General features: G+C 44.1%; 1 protein-coding gene across 11 annotated transcripts in view; it reads right to left on the reverse strand.

Annotated features, from left to right (window-relative positions):
* Positions 1-10,620: 10,620 nt before the first annotated feature.
* The window catches only part of LOC140484573 (paired box protein Pax-2-like), a 239,859-nt gene continuing 224,982 nt past the window's right edge, over positions 10,621-25,497 (reverse strand). For 7 of the 11 annotated variants that reach the window (XM_072583011.1, XM_072583007.1, XM_072583010.1 and 4 more), the window contains 2 exons: positions 18,001-18,087; positions 10,621-14,297 (listed from right to left, as the gene is read on the reverse strand). In XM_072583011.1, the coding sequence (XP_072439112.1) occupies positions 14,176-14,297; positions 18,001-18,087 (209 nt within the window). In that variant the 3' untranslated portion in view covers positions 10,621-14,175. Of the gene's footprint in view, positions 14,317-18,000; positions 18,088-25,497 lie in introns of all 11 variants that reach the window. The other 4 variants (XM_072583009.1, XM_072583012.1, XM_072583015.1 and 1 more) reach the window with 1 other exon arrangement.

Raw genomic sequence — 25,497 nt, forward strand, 5'->3', positions numbered from 1 at the left:
ATGACTCTTCTGTTTTGAAGTTTATTTTACCGTTTGGTGTTTGTGAGGAGGAATTACCTGACGTTTGTCCTAAGCATACCCATCTCAATTTGGACCCCTGTCCTACTATTTCACTTCTACAGTTCAGTTTAATGTAACATACAACCTGAAGGGTCTAAAGAAATGGATCCAGAAATTTATCACAAAAACGACAGTGATAGAGATCGATTGCTACCCCTCTGTTGAGATATTTTGTTGCACCTGTTACGGCACTTCTCAGCGTAATTTCCAGGGCTGGAGTATTACACTGTGAAACCAGGAAGGGCTATCAGCTGAAGGATCTCGAACTCCAGGATTCAGAACTATCTGAACAATATATGTTTGGAGACGATTACCCTTAGATTAAGACTGCGCAAGAAAGGAGAATGAGTGACTAGCAGACAATTGACGATGACCAGGCAAAGAGTGCGAGAGTCTGTTTCACTCTCCAACTGGTTTCGATCTCTGAACGCTGGTGCTGGTGGATCTTCTGCGGAGAGGCATTGCAGTCAATCTCACAGTACTGTAGATGGCTTTGCTGTATAGTGTTTGAGAAAGGAAACAATACTAGATGGAATTCTATAATTGGAGGAGTTGGTTGGTATTTCTGGTTGGAGACATGAATCTAGGATGGCATGTTGCCTCCCTGGTGCCAGGGTCCTGAATGTCATTGCATATCTAGAGAGCATCTTGCAGGTGAACAAGCTGATGTTGTGGCTTATGTTGGCCCCAGTGATGGGTTGTCATCAGAAGGGTTGAATAAGCTCTCCAAATTTCAAATTACTTGGTCAATTACAGCAAGGGCTAGTTTTTAGCACAATTTTACAGCTTTCTCCAATTAAAATGCTGTTAACCACTCACAGTTAGCAATCCAGAACCAATCACAAGGGTTTCTTATTGAAAGAAAGATTATTTTTCTTACCTGCTAAGTGGCAGAAATATAACAAAGATGCAACATGGATTTACACACACACACAAAGGGATTATGTCCAATATACAGAAAGGCACAAGGTATACACAGGGGCAGTGATAGCCTTGTGGTAGTGTCACTAGACTGTTAATCTAGAAGCTTAGCTCATGTTCTGAGGAGCTGGGTTCAAATCCCACTATACAAATGGTGAAAATTGCGTTCAATAACAAAAGAAATCTGAAATTGCAAATCTTTTGATAACCATGAAACTACTGTTGACTGTCAGGAAAAGCCTACCTTCTTCCTTTCGGGAAGGAAATCTGCCATCCTCACCTTATCTGGCCTACGTATGATTGACAATGTGGTCGACTCACAACTGTCCCCTGAAATGGCCCTGCAAGCCACTCAATTGTATCAATCACTACAAAATCTCAACAAAGAAATGAAACCGGCAGACCAGCCGACATCAACCTCGGCACCAGAAATGACAAAGGCAGAAACAGCCTTGTTGACTCGACAAAATCCTCTGAGGGCTAGTGTCAACATTGGGAGCATGATCTCATAAACGAGTTAAACAACAGACTGACATACCTTACAAACAATGTCCCAAACACTACCATCAACATCCTGGATATGTCCCGTTCCACTGGCAGGACAGATGCAGCAGACATGACAGCACAATGGTATAGAGTCAGGAGGGAGTAGCCATAGGAATTGTCACCATTGACTCTGGATCCCATGAAGATTCATGGCTTCAGATTAAACATGGGCCAGGAATCCTCCCACTGATTACTGTCTTTCATGGCCATTCATAACTTCATTGACGCACACAGGCAGATACAGGAGCCAGGTTTGACAGAGTACTTGGCCATCTGACATGAAGCTCATAGAGCTTCAGCAAAGGGGTTGGGATTCCTCTGCCTCAGGACTGTGAGTGTCTGGCTGTCTCCTTGGACAGGTTGCTGACTGGTACCGAGGAGCCATGTCTAGCTTACTCAGTATCTGCTGGACATGTGCTCAGACCTGCTCTCCGTCACTCTAGCCATTGATACTCAACACGAGCATTAAGGGGTATTAGGGATGTTGACTTCGCTCCAAGAACCCCTTCCTCACAGGAGACAAAATGGTGTCTGCAAGCAAACTGCCAAAGGAGGAGCCAACGACAGGCTGCTCAGAAGTTTCCTTTCAGGATGTTCCAGAGGTAACTAGCTCCTCTCTAACTCTATACTGCCTTCCACTGTCAGTCCTGTGGGAGTTCAAGTGAAGGAGAGTGCATGTGCTTTTGGGAAAGATACACTCAGTATGTCTGCGATGCCTAGATGCAATAGCCTCTGGGTTGCTCAACCAAGACTCCAAGGCAAGTGGGTTCATTAATGGGGAAAGCCTCTCTACCCCAGGACTGTACTGTGAGACATAGTAGGACTGAAGAAGACCCTCTGAGAGCACAGTGGTCCGCGGGTGACATGTCAATGTAAATGCAGGATCATATTTGTAAGTACATGTTCACTTCTTCATCATCAGCTTAGAATGCAGGATTCTATTCAGATGTACCTACAGCATTAGAGTCTTGCCATCCTTAACATTACATGATGTTTGATGGATCAATTGTGAGGTGAGTAGCTCCTGCACCATGTGGGTAAATAGCAGGTGGTATCACTTATTAGGTATCTTTCCAGGTAATAGGTCATTGCCAATGCATCCTGGCCATGATAGGGATTGATTCATGATGTTGTACATTATGGTGTAGGATTTGGACTGCACAGAGCAGGTTCTTGTCAGCAGGTTCACATACAGCGTGTAACTCTCGCGGTATCTTCCACCCGAAGTGGCTGGGTGTCTGTGTGATACTCTTGCTCTTTGAAGGGCTTCACATTGCTCAGAATTAAAGCCCCCCCCCACCGCCCCACCGCCCCGCACCATTTCACAGAGTGAAGGATTAGCCTTGCCCACTATGGGTATGGTCACAGCAATTTCCATCTCCATTTGGGCACGTGCTGTGTACAGCATGATAGAAGTTAACAGTGATCCCTGAGTCAGTGAGTCTCAGGCTCAACCTCTTTATCTTGATTGACCTCACAGAGGAAACAATCCCTTTCAGGTAGCCCTCTCTGTCAGCCCCGAAGGTTTTGAACTTCCTCATGTTCCCACTCAAACCATTTATCTAAATCTCCATCTTTAAGCCACCCATCCACTGGGCCCCAGGCATATTGAGTAAAGATGCCAGATCTAGCACTGCCCACCCACACGCCCCATTCGAAATCAGGGTGCTGGTAACTACCAACGACCCCCTGCGCCCATTACCCTACTTTTTTCCCTTCATTGCTCTATCATCTCCCTCCTTATATACTGAGCTTCCCCTCTTTATCATTCTCATTCCTTCTGCATCTCTGCATTCTTCTTCCAATCTTCAGCATCCCTCCATGTGGACTGTGTCCCATCCCCTTTTGTGACTAAATCAGACAATGTTGTGTGATGAATGGACAGACCCCTGACTGATGCCTGTACTGCACCCCATCTGCCTTCCAGTGAACTTCTGGACCCACATCATTGAATCACAGAATCTCTACAGTGCTGAAGCAGACCATTTGGCCCATACCAATCCTCTGAAGAGCATCCTACCCAGACCCATCTTCCTACCCACTCTATCCCTGTAACCCCGCATTCCCTGTAGCTAACCCACCTAGCTTGCACATCTCTGGACACTACAGGTCAATTTAGCATAGCCAATTCAGCTAACCTTCACGTCTTTGGATTGTGGGAGGAGCACCCAGAGGAAACTCATACAAATAGACGGAGAATGTGCAAACTTCACACAGACAGTCACCCAAGAGTGGAATCGAATCTGGGTCCCTGGTGCTGTGAGGCAGCAGTGCTAAGCATTGAGATTGCTCTGGGCCCACAGGGCTGATGGTGGTCCCTTGACCCTTACACCCTGGAGTGGTTGACTGACTGTGCCCAAGCCCTGGATTGAAGTGTGTTTCTCTTGATTTGACTGAAGATTTAACTCCTTGTTAAACTGTAGAATTCTGTGTCTTACAATCTTATACTCCACAACCACCTGATGAAGGAGCAGCGCTTCGAAAGTTAGTGCTTCCAAATAAGCCTGTTAGACTATAACCTGGTGTTGTGTGATTTTTAACTTCTTTAAACTTTGAGATATGGCTGTTTGGTACATGCAGTATGTTACTCTGTGTAGGCTGTTAACATATGACGTAGCATGGTGCCACCCAGGAACATGTCCATCCCACTGACCAATGACGGCTGGCAACCTGACAAGCTTCTTGGCTTTGTGTGTCCACTGAAAGGTAAGTCAGGATAGAAGCAAATAGAAAAAGGCAAGGCAAAACATAAATTCTGTAAGCTTTATAGCACGCACAAAATGAGTGAGCACTAATAGAGTGAGCAAGGAGTCCTGAGATGGACCTTAATCCGAACCATGACTTGGATGCCCATCGCTTTGTGTAAAATGTTCTGGCTGTAGCTTTGGAATGAGAGGGTGCAGTATGCCTGTGAAATACATCATTGCAAGTATGTATAAATGAGTCAGGGATGTGCCATGATGGCCTGGTGAGGCAGTTATGTTTCTAATGTTTATGGATAATGGATACATATGGACTCTGCCAATGGAGTATGCTATGAGATGTTGGTAATGGGAGTCCAAGATGGAGGTCCATGGGAACAAGTGCAAGCTGGAGTCACCAGACTTTCACAGTGGGAACTGTCAGCACTCAGTTTCTATCTGCTGTCATGATGACATGATAATGCATATGAACGAGATAAGCTGAGTTATGATGAGGATAAGAATGAGCAATAATCCATGAAATAGGCCATTTACTGCTCACTCGTGAAAACCTCACCTCAGCATTTAACACTTAGGACATTTTGATCTCCGTATCGGGAAGACCCACGCTGGACATCTTAGCTGAGTTTTACAGATATCTCACCACGCCCAATGGCACTGAGGGATTGGCAAAAATTCCGAAAATGGCAGGAAGGTGTTTGATCTACACTGTGAATTTCACATCCCTAAATGCCTTCAATGTCATGGGAAAAGTCCTACAGAGGTCAACATGATAATGATCAGAAAATTGATTGTTTGACGGATAATCATAGTCCAGAACATGGGGGAAATATTTTCTTCTTTCAGAAGAAATTTACCAGGATGTTGTCTGGAATGGAGTGTTTGAGTTATAAGGAGAGGTTGGATAGGCTGGGATTTCTTTCACTGGTGGTTGAGGGATGATTTTATGGAAATTTATAAAATCATGAGGGATATAAATAAGATGAATGGCAAGTGCCTTTTCCCTTGGGTGGGGGATTTCAAGACTCGAGGTGTATTTTTTAAAGGGACAGGTGAAAGATTTAAAAGAGACACAAATTTAACACAATGATTGGTTTATGTGTGGAATGAATTTCCAGAGGAAGTGGTGGATGAGGTTACTGTTACAAAGTTTAAAAGATAAGCACATGAATAAGAAATGTTTGAAGGGATATGAGCCAAGCGCAGGCAAGTGGGACTGGTTTAGTTTGGGATTATGGTCAGCATGGACTAGTTGGACCAAAGGGTCTGTTTCCATGCTGTATGACTCTATGGATGATTCCTATCCATTTAAGAACATAAATAAAACCTTCCAAAAGGCAGCACCTTCAACAATGCTGTACTCTCTTAGTTTGACTGTAAAATATCAGTCTAGATTTGATGCTCAGATCACTGGAGTTGAACTTGGAGTCCACTGACGTATTGGAGAGAGAGCATCAAGAATGATACCTAAGCATGATAAGGTGCAATGCACTGTTTTTACCAGGACAGACGTTACAGTGAATACACTGCTTATCTTTGAAATTGTATTTCAAAGCTCACATTGCTGAGGGCAAGCTAATTGACCTGCGATATCAACTATTGGTTTTATGATTCAGTACCTCATTGTACTTTAGTTTTGCAATCCTAAACTTCAAACAATATCCATTTTGTATTGTTAACAGAGTGTAGGCTTTATGTCGCAAGACCTGAAGGCATATTGATTTGTACTGTTGTACATTACTGATTGGAACAGACTGCTGTCTGATAATGTAGCTTATTTCTATCTTCTTGATTGCATTAATACAGTCAGTATTAAAGAAACGGCCTCAATGAACTTCTCTTATACTGGATAAGAGCACAATGAGGTGAATGTTGACCTTTATCACATGGTCAGCAATCAGGAGCACATTCTCTGCCCTGTGCAGCACATTGTCATCCAATTGGATTCAGCTAGATTTTCTAAGGGACTCCAAAGTACTGCCTTGTTAGAAAATAAAGACGTGCATTTATACAATGACCTATTGAGGTGCTCCATAGCCAACTAAGAACTTTTTGATGTGTAGACACTGTTGAAACTTAGAAAACCCAACAGCCAATTTACAAATAGCAAGGTCCTTATAATAGTATAAAAGCAAAACACAGGATGCTGGAAATCGGAGTCAAACACAGAGAGTGCTGGAGAAACTCAGCAGGTCTGGCAGCATCTGTGGAAAAAGAAACAGAGTGAACGTTTCGAGTCTGGTAGGTCTCTTCTTCAGAAGAAGTCATACCGGACTTGAAACGTTAACTCTGCTTTCTGCTATCCTGCTGAGTTTCTCCAGTATTGTCTGTCCGTCTAATTGTAAGAGGATAAGAGTTAAAGTTCTTTTCATGACGTTGATTCTGCGTAAAATATTGCCCAATGCTTATGGCACGGTTTCCCTCAGAAGCAGCAGAAACATCTATTTATTCAAATACAGAGGAACTGCTGAAGCTGAAGGAATCAGATATTGCCCTTTGGAGTAACGTATAATATTTTTCCAAGCTATTGTTCATCTTTGCATGTTTTACAATGGAAGACACCATTGTTCAAGTATGGGATCACTCTAACACCACATTTATTCTGACATGGCTCAGTGGTTAGCACTGCTGCATCACAGCACCAGGGACCCAGGTCTGCTTCCACTCGGTTGACTGTGTGGAGTTTGCATATTCTCCCTGTGTCTACATAGGTTTCCTCCGGGTGCGCTGGTTTCCTCCCACACTCCAAAGATGTGTAGATTAGGTGGATTGGCCGTGATGAATTGCCCATTGTGTCTAGGGATATAAAGGCTAGGTAGGTTACCCATGGGAAATGCAGAGTTATGGAGGTGGGTGCTCTTTGAAGGGTCCGTGTGGGTTCGATGGGCTGAATGGCTTGCTTCTACACTATAGGGATTCTATGATTAAAGATATATTCCATGAATGTGTAGTTCAACGCATCAAATATTGTGTGAAAGCAGTTGCCAACCATTTCTCACTTGCTGCAGAGGATTGAATGGGCCCTACTCGCTTGCCAAAGCAATGCATCTGTTATATACTGAATGCAGATGGACATTGTGCTTTGACCAATGTGCTGTCTTCTCCACATGTTTGGGTAAATCCTATAGGAGACAAAGGAATGGGTCCCTATGACTTATAGTTCGAGGAGACAGTCTGTAAATCTAGATTAGTATCTCTCTTGAATGATGTCCCTCTTTAAATGATTTGTTCTTACATTGTCTCTTGTATGGTAATAAGATTGATCACTCTTGGCTTTTACCTAGACATGAATTTCTACTTCCTCTATTGCCCCTGTGTCGTCTATGCATCATCCATCACAGGAGAGATTCAAGTGATCCCAGCCCCTCTGTAGGGCCAATCATTCACCATTCCAGGTTTGATGTTGGATGATGCAGAGATGCAGATCTCAGCTGAGACTCAGCTATGAATCCAATGGGATCTAGCTGTCTGTGGCACTTGCTAAAAGAGTTGTAAAAGGCATGGATGTTTGTGAAGGGTTTTACTGCTGTTACCACTGGATTATCAACTGAGCATGAACTACATTCCTAAGCAGGATAAGAAAAGGGACTTGAAAGCTATTGCTGCAAAACAGCTAATGTGTTGTATTGTGTACAATTGAAACCGTGATGGTGTTGACCGTTGAACACCATTGGGCTCTGTCCAATCACACGCCACCAATGTCGATTTCACCAGTTTTCTCATCTCCCCTCCCTCCCTCCCACCTCATCCCAGATGCACCCCTCCAACTTGGCACCACCGTCTTGACCTGTCCAACCTGTTCATCTTTCTACCCACCTATCCGCTCCACCCTCCCTTCTGACCTACCCACCACCCGCATCCACCTATCGCCTTCCCAGCTACCTTCCCCTCATTCCCACTCTCACCCTCCTATTTATCTCTCAGCCCCCTTCCCCTCTCCACCCTCACATTTCTGATGAAAGGCTTATGCCCGAAAAATCGACTCTCCTGCTCCTTAGATGCTGTCTGATCTACTGTGCTTTTTCAGCGCCACACATTTCATTTCTAACCATCGTGTAAATCCATTTTTGTTTCTAATTACGGTGTAAATATTGAATCCCTGACAATATCCACCATTAAACAAAAGAATAAGGAGCTGAAGTAGGCCATTTGACCCTCTCAACCTGTTCTTAACCAAGATCATGGCTGATTTGAATGGTAGCCTCAACTCTACCTTCCTGAATGCCTCCTTTAGCCCTTGACTCCCTTGAAGATTAAAAGCATTTAGTTGAGTATCCAGTGACCTCCACTACTTTCAAAAGGTTAACAATACACCAAGAGAAGAAATTTTTCCTCCACCTTAAATTGAAGATCCCTTATTTTGAAATTGTCTAGTTCTAGATTCCTCCAAGTCTACACCCTGTAGGCCCATTAGAATCTTACAATTTCAATAAGTAACCTTTCATTCTTCTAAACCCCATTAAGTTTTGTTTAACAGACTGATATCCACTGAATGAATTAGGTAGCAAATTCAATTTTGGGGAAATTACATTGATTTATGGTCAATCTATAGTTTGGCACAATAAACAGTCTCCAACTTTCCTTTCTGGACTCTTTCCTTGATCTACTCCACACTGGGGACGAATTCAGCTCCTTTTTCAAAATAAATGCACCACCCATTAACTTGTTAATCGTGTGTTTAATTTAGAGTGAACACTGTGCAATATTAACTAAAATCAGGCAGCGGATGAAACAAGGAATGGACAAAATCAAAGTGGTGTTAGACGGGCCCTGTGGTGCTCACCTCTCTCCAAGTGTTTTGAGAGGTCCAGTGCAGATAGCATGCTCCCTGACCAAGCACACCTGGGCATGGATGTATCTGTGGAAGAGAGAAAACCCCACCATTTTTGTCTTGAATAGCCCCCCCCACCAAATTACCCAAATAAAGTAGCAATTAACAAGCACTGCCCCCAAAAAAAGGTGAGGTAAGCAAACTATTTCATTAAGTCAAAACAGGGTTGGTGGGGGAAGGCATTGGACTCCAGCCTCCATGGTGCCCAGCTTTCTCTAACTACCTTGAGGGTATTGGAGGATACCACATGCTCTCTCGCCAAAGACACTTGGGCCTGGACATAACAACAGGACAATCTAGCTCTTAAAGGCAAAGTCCAATGAGCATCAGCTACTCTCAATCAACTCCGGAACTGTTCTATTTGATCCTTAAAAAGCCTTGTATTTCCAACCTTGGCAAGTTTAGGGTCACCATAAGCAAGCCCCTTCATCCGAGGAATCAACCAAATAAACATCTTCTGAGTTACTTCCAATACAAAGTAAATCTCCTTCAGATGTGATCTCACCTGCACAGATGTATAAGACTTCTCTACTTTTATATTTCATCTCCCTTACAATAAAAGTCATCATTTCATTTGCCTTCCCACTGACTTGCTGCTGATATGCTGATATTTGATGTTTCATGTACCAGGTGACCTCTGATCTCCCTGGAGTGCACTATTTCGTAGTCACTTTCTCCATTTAAATAATGCTTTACTTTTCTATGAGTCCCACAAAAATGGATAATTTTACCTTTTCCCACATTTTATTTCACCAGTGCTAAGCCTTAACAATGGGCATCGCAAGGCAAAACCTAATCTCCAGAGTCATTTGTCTCTAAATAAGCATTGCATTACCACAAAAAGGACCCAATTAATAAGAGACAAAACTCGGAGGAGACATACAAAAGAATTTATTTCTCATGTGCCACAAAGAAATCTGAACAGAATAGAACCATTAATGAAAGCCACATGGGTCAAATTGTAGACCTTCCAAATTGTCTCTAAGAGTAGTGACAATACCATGCCCCTACTACCAAGCTTTGCAAAGGGAGATTCCAATGAATAGGTACTGAATAAAGGCAGCTGCCTTGTCAACACTCCCAGCTCCCTGCCAGCAAGCTACCCAGCCGTTCTGTTTTCACTCACTCCACACTGGGCTGTGATGATATCCCCCAACACTTCCCCACTTTCCTCCCCTGCCCAAACCCACATCCCACCCCTCCCACCCTGAATCCCGAAGCACCTCCCTGAACCCCCACCATTAATCCCTTGGGAAGTCCAGCAGTTTGACAGTTTAATCCCGACCAAAAAGAAAATTGAATTTTCTGTTTCTTAAAATATATTTTTTATATATTCTCTCAAGAAGTACAATTCTTTTACAACGAGCCCTCTTTCTCAGTTCGTCGACCTCACACAATCTGCATTTTGTTCTCAGTTGAGATAAGTGAGTGCTTTTTGTCCAAAATGTTTCCAAGTTCTCCCCCTCCCCATCTGCTCCCCTCCCCCGCCGCCACCCCATCCCCAACCCTCTGTAACCCCCTCCCCATCCCCCCAACCAGGTTTTCCCACCCGTGCCCCCTTTCACCCAATCCCACTGGGTAAGCAAGTGTGATAACAGCATGCAAGAGTCGATCACAATGATCTCTGCTGGGTTCTGTTTTGCCACTAAACATCTAATGGTCACGGATTTTGCTCGTTTTTTTTTTGTTTTTTGAAAAGCAGCTCCGACGGAGGTGAGGGCAAGCGCCGAGGCCTCAGTCAGAACGCAGGCCCACTGACGAGCGAATCACAATGAAAGCGATCTCTGCGATCGAAGTCTCCAGAACCGAGTCAGGTCACAACAACCCTGTTCACTCTACCGACCACGTCTGACACTCTGTGCGTGCGTGTGTGTGTGTGTGAATATGTGTGTGAGTGTGTAAGTATACATGTGTGTGTCTCACAAGGAAGGTGAAATTGGATATTGGTGTAACACAACGACAGAATAAAGAGCACAGCATTTCGTAAAATTTGCATAGTGATGAATCTCTTTGTCTTTTTATAAGAACCCTTTTTTTCCTTCCTCTCTCTCTCTCTCTCTCTTCTAACAAAACCAAACAAAATAAAAATTATAAGTCCAGCGTGAAAGACTACCTTTCCTCAGCACTGTGTGCCCACCAGAATAAAGGGCCATGCTGTGCTTTATTTGAACATTGTAGGAAACACAAAAACACTTTTAACAGAACAGGTGCTGATTTTTTTTTGTCTTTTGTCAGTAAATCTACAAGACACTGCTGTGTCAGTGTATTCTCTAATAGATGCAGCTGTGATGTATATATACAAGAGGAATTTCTTCACATTATAAGCAAATATCATCCTACAAAGCAGCAATCCTTCCTTTGCAAGTAACAATACATTAAGTAATTGCTGGGATTATTATTTTCCACAGTTCTTTCTACACAGTTCTATTGTCATATAATATGCACATTGAAGATTCAGCTGCATATTATCATATAAATTCCAAATCTCTTACGTAGTAGTATAATACTGATTTACAATCAATGCATACACATCCTGTAAATAAAAACCTAACAATAACCGAGTCTTTGGCAAATGTTGCAATAAAAATTACATTCACTTTTTAATCAGTTGTTTCAGAGTGCAGTAGGTTGTCCCTTATCATGCAACGTTTGTGTGTCTCTTTCTTGACAACTTCCTCCCTACCTCTGCCTCTGACTCCCTGCCCTACCCACTAGTATTCCCCCAACCTCTCTTCTCACCACCCCGCCCCCCCTCCAATTAATTGTATAAAGTTGTACCCAAGTGTGAGTTGGCTCCTGGGTTGTACCTGCTTTCGTGAACAGGTCAGGAAAGAGACAAACAAAAGCGCAGGGGAGCTGTGGCAGTGAATATTGTGCTTTGTCTGTAACTCTTAAAGAATTGTGTTTGGAGTTCTGTTGAAGGGTGCAGAGCAGGGGAAAGATAAATCCTCCAGTGTTTTCACATGGCTGTCTGTAAGTATCTGCTGTGTGTGCGCGTGTGTCTCTGTGTGTGTGTGTGTGTGTGTGTGTGCGCGCGTGCATGTATGTCTGTCTGTCTGTATGTGTGTGTTTGTGTTTGCATGTGTAAGCTTGTATTTCTGTCTGTCTGTCTATCTGTGTGTGCTTGTATACCTATATATGTATATGTGTTTGTGTCTATGTCTATATGCTTGCATGTCATTCTGTGAGTCTGATGTATGTGTGTGCTTGTATGTCTGTCTGTGCCTATATGTGTGCATTTGTGTGTCTGAGCATATGTGAGTGCTTGTATTTCTCTCTATATGTGTGTATTTATGCGTCTGTTTGTCTATTTGTATGCATTTGTTTGTCTGTCAGAATGTGCCTGTTTGTATGCCTGTCTGTCTGTATGTATGTGCATATATGACTGTTTCTATGTTTGTATTTGTGTGTGTCTGTCTGTCCATGTGTGCATGAAATGCCTGTTCTTTTTTTGCACTCGCATGCAGATAAGAAGTGGTGAGGATGCAAAACAAAGCAACCTCCAGAGCACAGGCTTCTTATGTCAGTGCAGATTAAAAGTGTGTTGATTGGAGAACGCACTGTCAATCTGTACTACCACAATAAGTGCAAGCAATAACCTGGACAGCTCAGTGAATATTCCACTCCCCTAACCCTACCGTCAGGATCACTCAAAGATAACCTTGCTCTTAATTCTGTTATGTATGGAAGCTCTGGTTTCTGGCAGGTAGTCAGAAGGCAGGGTTTACTGTGACTGCCAAAGCATATAGCTATTTTGTAATGTCTATCTACAGGCTTCATTAATACCTTTCACCACTGGAGTGCAGTAACTGTAAACTCAAAATACAAGCCAATTAAGTGCCTATTTGACTCTTTTCTTTCTCAGAAAGGAAAGCGTTTTTTAACAATGTCGTTCTACTGCAGAAATCGGTGCCCCTTACCAACTCCAAACCCATTGCAGCCATAATTGGTACAATCAGATAGCTAGTGCAAAAAAAGTACATGGAAACATCAGCTATTATGTGGCCTTTCATTCATCCAAGATCGGTCTGTTGAAGAAAGTAAACTGCTTTTCGGTCTTCATTCTATGCCTTCCATCGTCAACTCCGGAAGTGAAACACAATCGAATTTACTGAGAACTGGAGCATGTAAGTGTGTCGGGATTTGAACAGTTAAATGTGGCCCTCGGTGCTTCTCACTGATAGCGCTTACTGCTTTTGGTCATTTCCTGTAAAGAGTGTATGTCATAGGAACCAAAGTGTTTGGAGAATCGCCAGGAGCAGAGAGCTCAATAGAGCTTGGTGGGTATGGTCTGGGAGGAGGGATGTAAGGGACAATGGTACAGCCAAGAGACAACTAGGAGATGGCACATGTACTCGCCAGAGCCTCCCCGACGCTGAGTGGAAAGAGGGGTTGGTGGATGTTGGGGGGGGGGTGCAGGAAGGGTCAGAGATGCTTCATGGAGTTGGGGCAGGAAGGTCATCGGGGTGGTGGATGAGGTGACGAGGTTACAGTGTTGTGCACTCCCTCCATCCATAACACCAGGAGTCAACATTGGTCAGAGTTTTGAGATTAGGCCATCTTGTAAACATGATTCGGCGAGGAATGAGTCCGTTTGTTTAACCCACCAGTTGTCATGTCACTGTTGCCTTCCCAGACATGGTCTTCATGTGAACAACAGATGTTCTTTCACTGTTGTTTCATTAGGCCGATAGATATATTTGGAATCATTGCAATCACCAAATTAAACATGGGAGCACGAGCTCGTCCAAATGCCGAGTTAATGTTTTGAAGCACTGAAGCAGCTTTTTTTTTGTTAATGTATTTTTTTTTAAATCAATCCATTCATTACGATATACGCATATATATATATCTATATATGAGCTATTTTGTTTCCTTCTCTTTATCTTTTTTTTTTCAGTCCAGTCAATAGGAACCAATGGGGCTGAAATGGGAAATAAAGCCAAAAGTTTAAATATACCAATGGCACCATAGTTTGAAGGAGAAACAGCCAAAGTCAGAGTGTTCCACGTTGCTCAGAGTAGATGTCCAATTATCTGTCCTTCCACCACTCTCACAGATTAACAATTTTGTTTTCTAAGTTTTCCAGTTCTTCATCCCAACTGTTGAAATTGATCAGACTGGTACAATGTGGAGCCCGAGAGATTCATCTTGCAGTTTCATGTGGTTGCCATAGTAACTAGTGGCGGTCATAGGCAGTGGCAGCAGTGGGGGGTGCAGCACCCCTGGATGCGGCACTATAATAATAAGGGGAACCTGAAAGTTAACACAGGAGAAGATGGACCAGTTGGAAGGACATATAAAACTTATCAGCAAACAGTGCCCACCCAACAGAAAGTTGGCTTGACCTTATTTTATGAGGGCAGTCCACTCCCTGTGCCCTGGCCTGCTTCCACACACCAACATATCGGCATCCACCCCAGTTGTGATCTCCTCAGAGATTTTGTTTTCCCCAAATTGATCAAGCTGCTTCTCTCTATCCTTGGAAATTACAACTTCCTATTTATTATTTCATGTGATATGGTCACAACTGTCAAGCTAGACTTCATTGCCCATCCCTTATTGCTTGGCCATTTCAGAGGGAGGTGAAGAGCCAGCCATAATTGGGTCGGAGCCATATTTGGGCCAGAAGGGTTAAGGACAGCAAATTTCCTTTTGAGAACCAGGCAGGTTTGTACACCAACTGATGACAGCTATCACAGTCACCATTACTGAAACTAGCTCTACATTCAAGATCCTCTGATCAAATTTAATTTCCCCCAGCTGCTAAACTGAGATTTGAACTCATGTTCCCAAATCATCAGTCTTGGCCATAGGATTACTAGTCCAGTGGCACTGCACCAGACCACAATCTACTTCAACACTGGGTGGAAAATGACTATCTTGCAATGTAAAAACAACTGCATTTATATGGGCCAAGTTGAATGGACCCAACGTTTTCTTTCTCTCAGAAGATTTCGAGTCTTTGGAACTCCAATTCCCAAGAGATAGTTTCACTGAATATTTTTAAGCCAGAGATTCTTGACTAACAAGGGAATTGAGGGTAGGTGAGAATTTAGAGTTGAGGCCACAATCAGATTGTATTAAATGATGCATGAGGTTGACTGGGTCAAATGACCTATTGCTGTTCCTAACTGGCATGTTAGCATGTTGAGAACATCCTTTCCTGGCCTGTCATCCTTTGACATTTTTGGCATCTCTCAGGCTTCCACCAATTCTGCTCTGAATCTTGCTTAAAAACTGCAGGGAAATCAAAGTGTAACAAGTGGCCCCAATTTTTACTTACTAAGTTATGTGGCAACACCTATGGTGGGGATGGCATTGAGCAGACATAGGTGAAAGACAGCTGAGCAAGTTGGCAACAGTCTGTGTGCCAGAGCCTAATGCTGTCTCCACGGCATTGCTCAGAATTCCCTTTTGCGGTGTTACAAATTTCTGACAGTCCAATAAAAATTGTAAGCCCTGTTCAGCTAAAATTCACTTCCAAAGCTTTATGTCAAACAACAACTTGCATTTGTATAGCACCTTCAAAAGGCAGGACAGTGGAGTTAAGGATGATCAGATCAGCCATGATTGGCATTGATTGGCAGAGCAGACTCAATGGGCTGAATAGTCTACTTCTTGTTATCAAAAGGGTATTATTGAGCCACTTCAGGAAATATTAAAACAGATGATAAAGCTTGGTCCATTGGGAAGTTTTAAGGAGCATTTTAGTTTGGGAGAGCAACAGAGGTGGAGAGTTTAAGGAGCGAATACTATAGTTGTGTGCTCAGGCAGTCAGTCATCAGTGATAGTAGCATGCAATGGGTCAGAAGAAGAGGAATCATAGAATCCCTACAGTGTGGAAGGAGGCCATTGGCTTGTGGGAGGAAAGCCGAGCACCTGAAGGAAACCAATACAGACACAGGAAGAGTATGCAAACTCAACACAGACAGTCACCCTAGGGTCCAACCCAGGTCCCTGGTGCTGTGAGGTAGCAGTACTAACCACTGAGCCACTGCCCTGCACAGGAGGATGGAGATAGTTTGGGGTAAGAGCATGGAGAAATTTGAAAATGAGGATGAGAATTTTAAATTCAGTTTCACTTTAAACCCTTTAGATTGGAACATTAGACTAGATTCCCTATAGTATGGAAACAGGCCCTTCAGCCCAACAAGTCCACAATGACCCTCCTGAGAGTAACCCACCCAGACCCATTCCCCTACCTTATTACTCTACATTTATCCCTGACTAATGCACCCTAACCTACACATCCCTGAACACTATAGGCAATTTAGCATGGTCAATTCACGTAACCTGCACATCTTTGGACTGTGGGAGGAAAGCAAAGCACCCAGAGGATACCCACACAGACACAGGGAGAATGTGTAAACTCCACACAGGCAGTCGCCTGAGGTAGGAATCAAACCCGGGTCCCTGGCGCTGTGAGGCAGCAGTGCTAACTAAGCCACTGTGCTGCTTATTAGCCATGAGGTTGTTCAAAGACGTCTCAGTGTGATGTCTCAGGGTTTTAGGGGTTGGGTAGCTGCTGACATTACTGAGGCCTATTCAACTAGAATAGGAAGGAATACACGATGTTTTGCTGGCACTCCTTAAAGATTAAAGCAGCTTTAAACAGAGTAGGTTGGGTAGATGGCGAGACACTATCACTTTACCTTTGGGACCTGAACTCAAATCCCACCCAGACTGGCAGGACAAAGCTCTTTCTGTTTGCTTTCCGCAAAAAGTCCTGTACGAAACAACTTAAAGCATTTGCAAACCCCGTTTCTGCTTGGTGTAGACCTGCAGCACCACACTGACTGATGTGCTCACACAGACAATGACTGAAGTGGGAAATACTGCAGTCATTCTTTTGAGGTCGAGGCAGAGTGGAGGAAACATCCCTTCCATTCTAGGCTGGAGCAAAAAAGCATTTGATGCGGTCCTTGGGTGTCTGAAATGGATAATTCCTTGACCATTCACAGCAAACGGCAGCATTGATTAAAGGAACAGAGTTCCTATTCTCTGTGATGAGAAGGACTTCAATTGTAAAATTGCTGACTAACATTGTGCCTACTTTTAAATTCAAATATTTGCAAGTTAAACACAAGTCTGACTCAACACTCAGTAATTTGCTACAAAACGGATTTGCTTTTAATTGTACAGTTTGAATGTTCTGACCCTTATCGGACCAAGTCTTTGAGGTGGAAACAGCTCGTTGAGGCACAGCCACAAGCAGGTGAAAAATAATCAGCAGGCTGATCGACTGTGTGAGCCCTCACCGCTCATCCTGATCATGTAGGCATTTCACGGTCATTCGTAATCTAAGGGCAACATGATGGGGTAGAAATCAATCATGGACAGGGCGAAAGTGAGGACTGCAGATGCTGGAGATCAGAGTCAAGATTAGAGTGGTGCTGGAAAAGCACAGCAGGTCAGGCAGCATCTGAGAAGGAGGAGAATCAGCAGTTTGGGCAAAAACCCTTCATCAGGAATGAGGCTATTTTTGTCAATTTTCCTGCTCCTCGGATGCTGCTTAATGTGCTGTGCTTTTACAACACCACTCTAATCAATCATGGACTGCCTGCCTGGTTAATCCTGGCTCAAACAGCAATGTTCACCATCATTGTTCCTCTATAAACCTGGTCACCACCATTGCTGTTGGAGTTGAAATCATTCAAGTCAGCACTGATACAGTCCAACACTCCGGAGTGGACTCATTCATTGACCCACCAAGGGAAACCCAAACATTGGTTAGTTCAGGAATTCAAATGGTATTTATTTGGGGGAGAGTGAAGCAACATCAATGTATATGTGAAAACCAAAAGCAGTAGCAGGAGCCCAGTTTTTAAAAAAATAATCTATTTGCTGTTAGTTCTTAAGTTTAGATCACATTTGTAGAAGCCTTTCTGAAGCAACAGGCACAAAGTAGACAACAGCAATGATCCAGAAAATACTCACTTAGTAATCCCGGGTTAGTGAAACGCCAGGCTTCATTGTAGGTTGTGTATTGTGGATGAGTGTAAGGGTTTCCCGAAAATTCACTGCCTAAGGAAAGAAATGAGAAAGAAAATTTTCTTTTTTTAAATGAAAGCAGAGAATAATTTGGAACCTTTTCATTGAGTTGCCGGTTGTGTTTTCCTCTTTGGACTGTTCATCTTACGTTCATTACTTTGGTTGAGCTCTACACTGAATTGCTGCGAGAACTCATTAGAAAGAAAGACTTGAATTTAGATAGCAACATTTCTGAAGTGAGGTCACTGCTGCAGTAAATTTTCCCATAGTGAGATCCTTCAAACAACGGTGTCACAATGATTCAATAACCCATCTCTTTTCAATAAGTAGGAGATAAATATAAGTAAGACGTCGAGTATAACTTCTCTGCTTTTCTACAAAGTAGCAGCATGGGTTCTTTAACCCCTCCGCCCACCTCAAGTTAGCAGACAGAGGCTAGGTTTAACATTTTATCAGAAAGACAGGTGCTACTAATATTGCAGGACATCCTCACAATGAGCTGGAGTTTCATCTTGGACCCTTGAGGTACACTGAAAGGAGCCTGTGATTAAGAATAGAGGTACATACACATGTAAGAGATGATACCTGCCTTTTGTCACATGTCTAAAATCAGAGTTTGCTGAATTGCTTAACCAAACAATACTGGGATTCTAAGTCAGTCACTCTCCAGAAGGAGAGCGAGTTGGCAACTTTCTTTGAACACTCCATCTCGCTAGTTGGAAAGAAGCCAACACTTTTACTGCAAGAAAGGACACCATTTGGCCCAGTTCACCGAGGAACCTTTTTAGGTTAGATTCCATACACTGTGAAAACAGGCCCTTCGGCCCAAAACAAGTCCACAAAGACCCTCTGAAGAGCCACCCACCCAGAACCATTCCCCTACATTTACCCCTGACTAATGCACCTAACACTACGGGCAATTTAACATGGCCAATTCACCTAACCTGTACATCTTTAAACTGTGGGAGGAAACCAGAGCACCCAGAGGAAACCTGCACAGACACGGGGAGAATGTGCAATACTCCACACAGACAGTTACTCGAGGCGGGAATTGAACCCAGGTCCCAGGCGAACTGAGGCAGCAGTGCAAACCACTGAGCCACTGTGCTGCCCCTATTATTGTCTGGGAAATTTTAACTCCTGTGAATTGACTTTTCAAAATAACTTTAGATTAATCCAACACTTGAAATTTGTTAATTGTCTTTACTTCTGTACTGCCTGAATAAATTTCCTGATTATAGGTGTGCATGAAAGGAGTAGTAAAGGAAATCCCCGAGTTTTTGAATGCTTTGTTATGGGTAGCACGGTGGTTAGCACTGATGCCTCACAGCACCAGAGACCTGGGTTCAATTCCCGCCTCAGACGACTCTCTGTGTGGAGTTTGCACATTCTCCCAGTGACTGTGTGAGGATGCTCCGGTTTCCTCCCACAATCCAAAAATGTGCAGGTTGGGTGAACTGACCATGCTAAATTGCCCCTAGTGTTAGGTGAAGGGGTAAATGTAGGGGAATGGGTCTGGGTGGGTTGCGCTTCGGCAGGTCGGTGTGAACTTGTTGGGCCAAAGGGCCTGGTTCCACACTGTAAGCAATCTAAACTCTATCTTTGATTTCACTCTGGGTTTATTTCAAAATGTGGAATCCCAAACAAGGTTTTGGGGAACACCTTTCAGCTGACCTCAGTACCTGATGGGAATAAAACTGAAAAAGAGGAAAGCAAACACTACTTCCCTGTCCTGAGCTTAAGATGAGTAAAGCAATCATAATTTCAATTCACCCCATTTCCACTTTGCTCCTGACACTTGCCACTTATCAGCCCAAACCTGGATGTTAGTCAGTTCTTGCTGCGTTTAGCCGTATCTGAGGCGCCATGAATATGGCTGAACATTGTTTGCTGCTGTTCACACATCTCCACTTCGGGAAGGGAAATGAAGCAGCTGAAGGGTAGGACAGGAATCTGAGAAACTCCTGAAAAGGGGTTCTGGAGCTGGGGAATGCAAGGTTGACATTAGGTGATCTGGCTAGTTTCATTCTGAAGGGCTGAATGGCCTAATCTTTCTGCCATCTTCGCTGTTTCGGTGTTTCGCTCATTATCAGGTCCAGCAAAGGTCAAGATATCACATGCTCAGCCAATTGGCCCTTGAAGGGATTGAGCTGCAGGCAATTAAAGACTTGGCAAAGTAGACATGGAAAGGTTGTTTCCCCGGATGGAAGAGTTTAGGACAGAGGCAATCATCTCAGAGTAAGGGATTCCACATTTAAGACAGAAATGAGAAGGAATTTCTTCCCTGAGAAGGGAAGGAAACTATAGAATTCTTTAGCACAGAGGGCTGTCAAGGCTGGGTCACTAAGTATATTCAAGATTTGAGATTTTAATCAGAGCTGAACAATGTGTTGCTGGAAAAGTGCAGCAGGTCAGGCAGCATCAAAGGAACAGGAGAATCGACGTTTCGGGCATAAGCCCTTCTTCAGGAATGAGGAGGGTGTGCCAAGCAGGCTAAGATAAAAGATAGGGAGGAGGGACTTGGGGGAGGGGCGTTGGGAATACGATAGGTGGAAGGAGGTTAAGGTGAAGGTGATAGGCCGGAGAGGGGGTGGGGTCAGGAAGGCGGTGCTGAGTCCGAGGGTTGGGACTGAGAAAAGGTGGGGGAGGGGAAATGAGGAAGCTGGAGAAATCTGCATTCATCCCTTGTGGTTGGAGGGTTCCTAGGCGGAAGGTTTAGATTAGATTAGATTACATACAGTGTGGAAACAGGCCCTTCGGCCCAACAAGTCCACACCGCCCCGCCGAAGCGCAACCCACCCATACCCCTACATTTACCCCTTACCTAACACTATGGGCAATTTAGCATGGCCAATTCACCTGACCTGCACATCTTTGGACTGTGGGAGGAAACCAGAGCACCCGGAGGAAACCCACGCAGACACAGGGAGAACGTGCAAACTCCACACAGTCAGTCGCCTGAGGCGGGAATTGAACCCGGATCTCTAGCGCTGTGAGGCAGCAGTGCTAACCACTGTGCCACCGTGCCGCACCGTGAGGTGCTCTTCCTCCAGGCATCGTATTGCAATGGTCTGGCGATGGAGGAGGCCAAGTATTTTAATCAGGAAGGGAATCAAGGGCTTTGGGGAAAAGCCAGGAAAGTGAAGTTGAGGATCATCAGGAGAAAATGAGGAAGGCAGATGCTGGAGAGTCAGAGTCGAAAAGTGTGGCTCCAGGAAAGGCCAGGCAACATCCGAGCAGCAGAAGAGTCAATATTTCGGGCATAAGCCTTTCAAGCCTGACCTGCTTTGCTTTTCCAGCACCATACTCTTTGATTTTGAGGATTATCAGATCTGCCATGATCTCATTTGAATGGGAGAGCTGACTTAGAGTCATAGAGATGTACAGCTTGGAAACAGACCCTTCGGTCCAACCCGTCCAGGCCGATCAAATATCCCAACCCAATCTAGTCCCACCTGCCAGCACCCGGCCTATATCCCTCCAAACCCTTCCTATTCATATACCCATCCAAATGCCTCTTAAATGTTGCAATTGTACCAGCCTCCACCACTTCCTCTGGCAGCTCATTCTATACATGTACCACCCTCTGTGTGAAAAAGTTGCCCCTTAGGTCTCTTTTATATCTTTCCCCTCTCACCCTAAACCTATGTCCTCTAGTTCTGGACTCCCCGACCCCAGGGAAAAGGCTTTGTCTATTTATCCTATCCATGCCTCTTATACTATTGTAAACCTCAGCCTCCGATGCTCCAGGGAAAACAGCCCCAGCCTGTTCAGCCTCTCCCTGTAGCTCAGATCCTCCAACCCTGGCAACATTCTTGTAAATCTTTTCTGAACCCTTTCAAGTTTCACAACATCTTTCCGATAGAAAGGAGACCAGAATTGCATGCAAGATTCCAACAGTGGCCTAACCAATGTCCTGTACAACCGCAACATGACCTCCCAACTCCTGTACACAATACTCTGACCAATAAAGGAAAGCATACCAAACGCCTTCTTCACTATCCTATCTACCTGTGACTCCAATTTCAAGGAGCTATGAACCTGCACTCCAAGGTCTCTTTGTTCAGCAACACTCCCTAGGACCTTACCTTTAAGTGTATAAGTCCTGCTAAGATTTGCTCTCCCAAAATGCAGCACCTTGCAGTTATCTGACTTGATTGGTTGAATGGTCTTCTTCTGCCCCTATGTCTTATGTTTTCTTTCTTAGGGACTTGTTAGTTCCTTAAGGGGGCATTAATCAGCCCAGCTATGGAGGGGTTAACTAGAAGTCCTCCACATCCCATCAAACAGTCAGGGCTGACCAGCAGGCAGTGGACAGGTCAAAGGCAGCAATTTATTAGCCTGTCAATTGGGAATTATACAGTCATAGAAGCCCTACAGTGTGGAAACAGGCCATTCAGCCCACTAGGTCCACACTGACATTCTGAAGAATAACCCACCCAGACGCATTCCCCTACCCTATTATCTACATTTTCCCTGACGAATGCACCTAACCTACACATCCCTGAACACTATGGACAATTTAGCATGGCCAATTCGCCAAACCTGCACGTCTTTGGACTGTGACAGGAAACCGGAGCACCCGGAGGAAACCTACGCAGACACGGGGAGAATGTGTAAACTCCACACAGACTGTAGCTCCACAAGCTACAGTCACCTGAGGGTGGAATCTAACCCAGGTCCTTGGTGCTGTGAGGCAGTAGTGCTGACTACTGAGTCAGCGTGCCAAACTGTAAAATACCACTGAATGGGATGAGAGTTAATATGAACATATGAACCGAAGAAGAAAGGTCATCATGTCAAAGTGAGGCAGGAGGCTATAGCACGAGAACAAAAGCTGAACAGATCAACAGTAAATTTAAAACATGCGTCTGAATGTTTTCCTTCCTTGAATAGTGAAAAACGTTAGGAATAACATTGTAGAAATGCAAAAATTAATTCAATGGGAGTGGAGCAATATGTTCCAAGTAATACATTTAGAATCCTGATTATCTGAGCCCTCTTTAGTCCAGTGGAGTAAAGGTAAGGTCACCTTAGTCCCATAGGGCCATAATGCTGCTCTTTCATTGCAGCAGGGTGGCTGGTGGTGAGTTTAACCTGAGAGGGTAGATGCACTGAACAGATCTAACTTGCTGGGAGGGCCACTGTTCAACCTCGAGGGCCACTGTTCAATTTGAAGCCCCTTGGGAGTCTGCCATGCTGCTGTTGGGATGTAAGGATGTCCAATGTAATTTGATTTTGGCCCATAGTACACTTTTGTGAAGGGCTTTGGTCTAATATACCAGAAAAAAGTGCTTCATCTCTCCTTGGAGCATCAAGGGCACAGTTTTAAGCAGGAGCCTTCATCTGCACCCTTATCTCACTCACCCGCCCCAAACAGCCCTGGTGGGATTCACTTCTGGCGGAGTCTTCAAGCTACATAACTCTACATCCAATCTGCATCACAGAAATAGACCTTCCAGCCCAAAAATAGTCCACAGGAACCTTCTTCCAACCTCTTCACCTTAATCCAGCAGCATGGCATTCTATCCCATTCTTTCATATGTCCCAGTATAGATTCCCATCAAATAAATCCGTTACTTGCTTCAATCAGCCCTTGTGGCAGCAGCAAGCATTCCTCATACAAAAGACGACCGCTACATCAATACAATTAAATCAGCAAAAACAAATCAATACAATTAAATACAACCAGCAAAGGCCATGAGAGAGGGGAACAGGGTCATTTGGCCACTCCAAGCCTGCTCCATCATTAATAGGATCACAGTTCATCCTATATGGTAAGTGTTAGCACCAGAGGAGTCAAAAATGCAGAGGAACATTGCCCATAGATACAGCGGACCATTTTTAAGGATTAAAAACACAGATTGACATCAGTGAGATTGATTGTTGAAACTTAGTGTGAGATAAGTGTGTGAAACTTAGTGTGGGCGGCACGGTGGCAGTGGGTGGCACGGTGGCACAGTGGTTAGCACTGCTGCCTCACAGCGCCAGAGACCCGGGTTCAATTCCTGCCTCAGGCGACTCTCTGTGTGGAGTTTGCACATTCTCCCCGTGTCTGCGTGGGTTTCCTCCGGGTGCTCCGGTTTCCTCCCACATTCCAAAGATGTGCAGGTCAGGTGAATTGGCCATGCTAAATTGCCCGTAGTGTTAGGTAAGGGGTAGATGTAGGGGTGTGGGTGGGTTGCGCTTCGGCGGGGCGGTGTGGACTTGTTGGGCCGAAGGGCCTGTTTCCACACTGTAAGTAATCTAATCTAATCTAATAGACTCATGGATGAGGCAGAGTGACAAGTGTTTCTGTTAAATGTTTTATTAGTGTCTTTAATTAGAATAACGTGTGTCAAAGACAGTGTTACGTTTGTGTGATAGAACCCTAGTGGCTTCTTTGAAGCCCCCTTCTTCCTGGTAATGATAGGCAGGATAGCCTGTACTGAACTAGAGTCATCGAGGTACAGCATAGAAACAGGCCCTTCGTCAACTCATCCACACTGACCAGATTTCCTAAACTGAACTAGTCCCATTTGCTTGTGTTTGGCATATCCCTTTAAACCTTTGCCATTCATGTACCTGTCCAAATATCTTTTAAATTGTAATTGTACCAGCCTCTACCACTTCCCCTGGCAGCACATTCCATACAGACACCCCCTTCTGTGTAAATTAATTGCCCCTCAGGTCCGTTTTTGATCTTTCCCTCCTCGCCTTAAATCTATGCCCTCTCGTTTTAGACTCTCCTATCCTGTCAAAAAGATCTTGGTTATTCACCTTATGATTTTGTAAACCTCAATAAGGTCAGCTATGAGCCTCCTACTCTCCAATGTTACAAAGGTAGCTAAGTATTCTTCTTCTTTAAATGGGGTGGGAAGAGGGATGGAGTGGGTACATGATGACAACAAATAGGCTTAGCACAAGTTATAGTCAGTGGGTCTTACTGGTTCAAGCTCTAGTAAAGCCCCTCACGACCACACTGCTGAGCTTCTGTAGTTAAACCATCAGGCACAGTGAACTGTCCAGCCACAGTTTAAACAAATGCAAACCTTTATTCCATGCACTGCTGTGAGAGTTTTGATGAGGGTGACAGGATTGATTTTTTCCTAATATCACTCCTGCTGTGGTGTCTCTATTTGGGAATGCAATGTTTCCTGTAATTTTCTGAATGGAACAATTGTGACTGACCTCTTGTGTTATCCGTAAAGTCTTCAAATCTAACTTCAGATGGTAGAAACAAAACTATGATCAAAAGACTGAATCTGTTTATGTGCAGTGAGTGAGACAATTAAATATAATTTAAAAGAAGTATGATTCTCAATCCAAATAAGTGGGGTTTGGTAAATCTGCGCACAGAAAGGTGAAGGCACAAGATCCAATAATGTATCATGACTTTCCCTGGACCAAGAAATCTCTCCCATCAGCTTCCAGGCAGGATCTGATGCCAATTTTTGTTCCGCA

This window comes from Chiloscyllium punctatum, chromosome 13 (assembly GCF_047496795.1).
Source record: "Chiloscyllium punctatum isolate Juve2018m chromosome 13, sChiPun1.3, whole genome shotgun sequence".
In the NCBI taxonomy this organism is placed as follows: domain Eukaryota; kingdom Metazoa; phylum Chordata; class Chondrichthyes; order Orectolobiformes; family Hemiscylliidae; genus Chiloscyllium; species Chiloscyllium punctatum.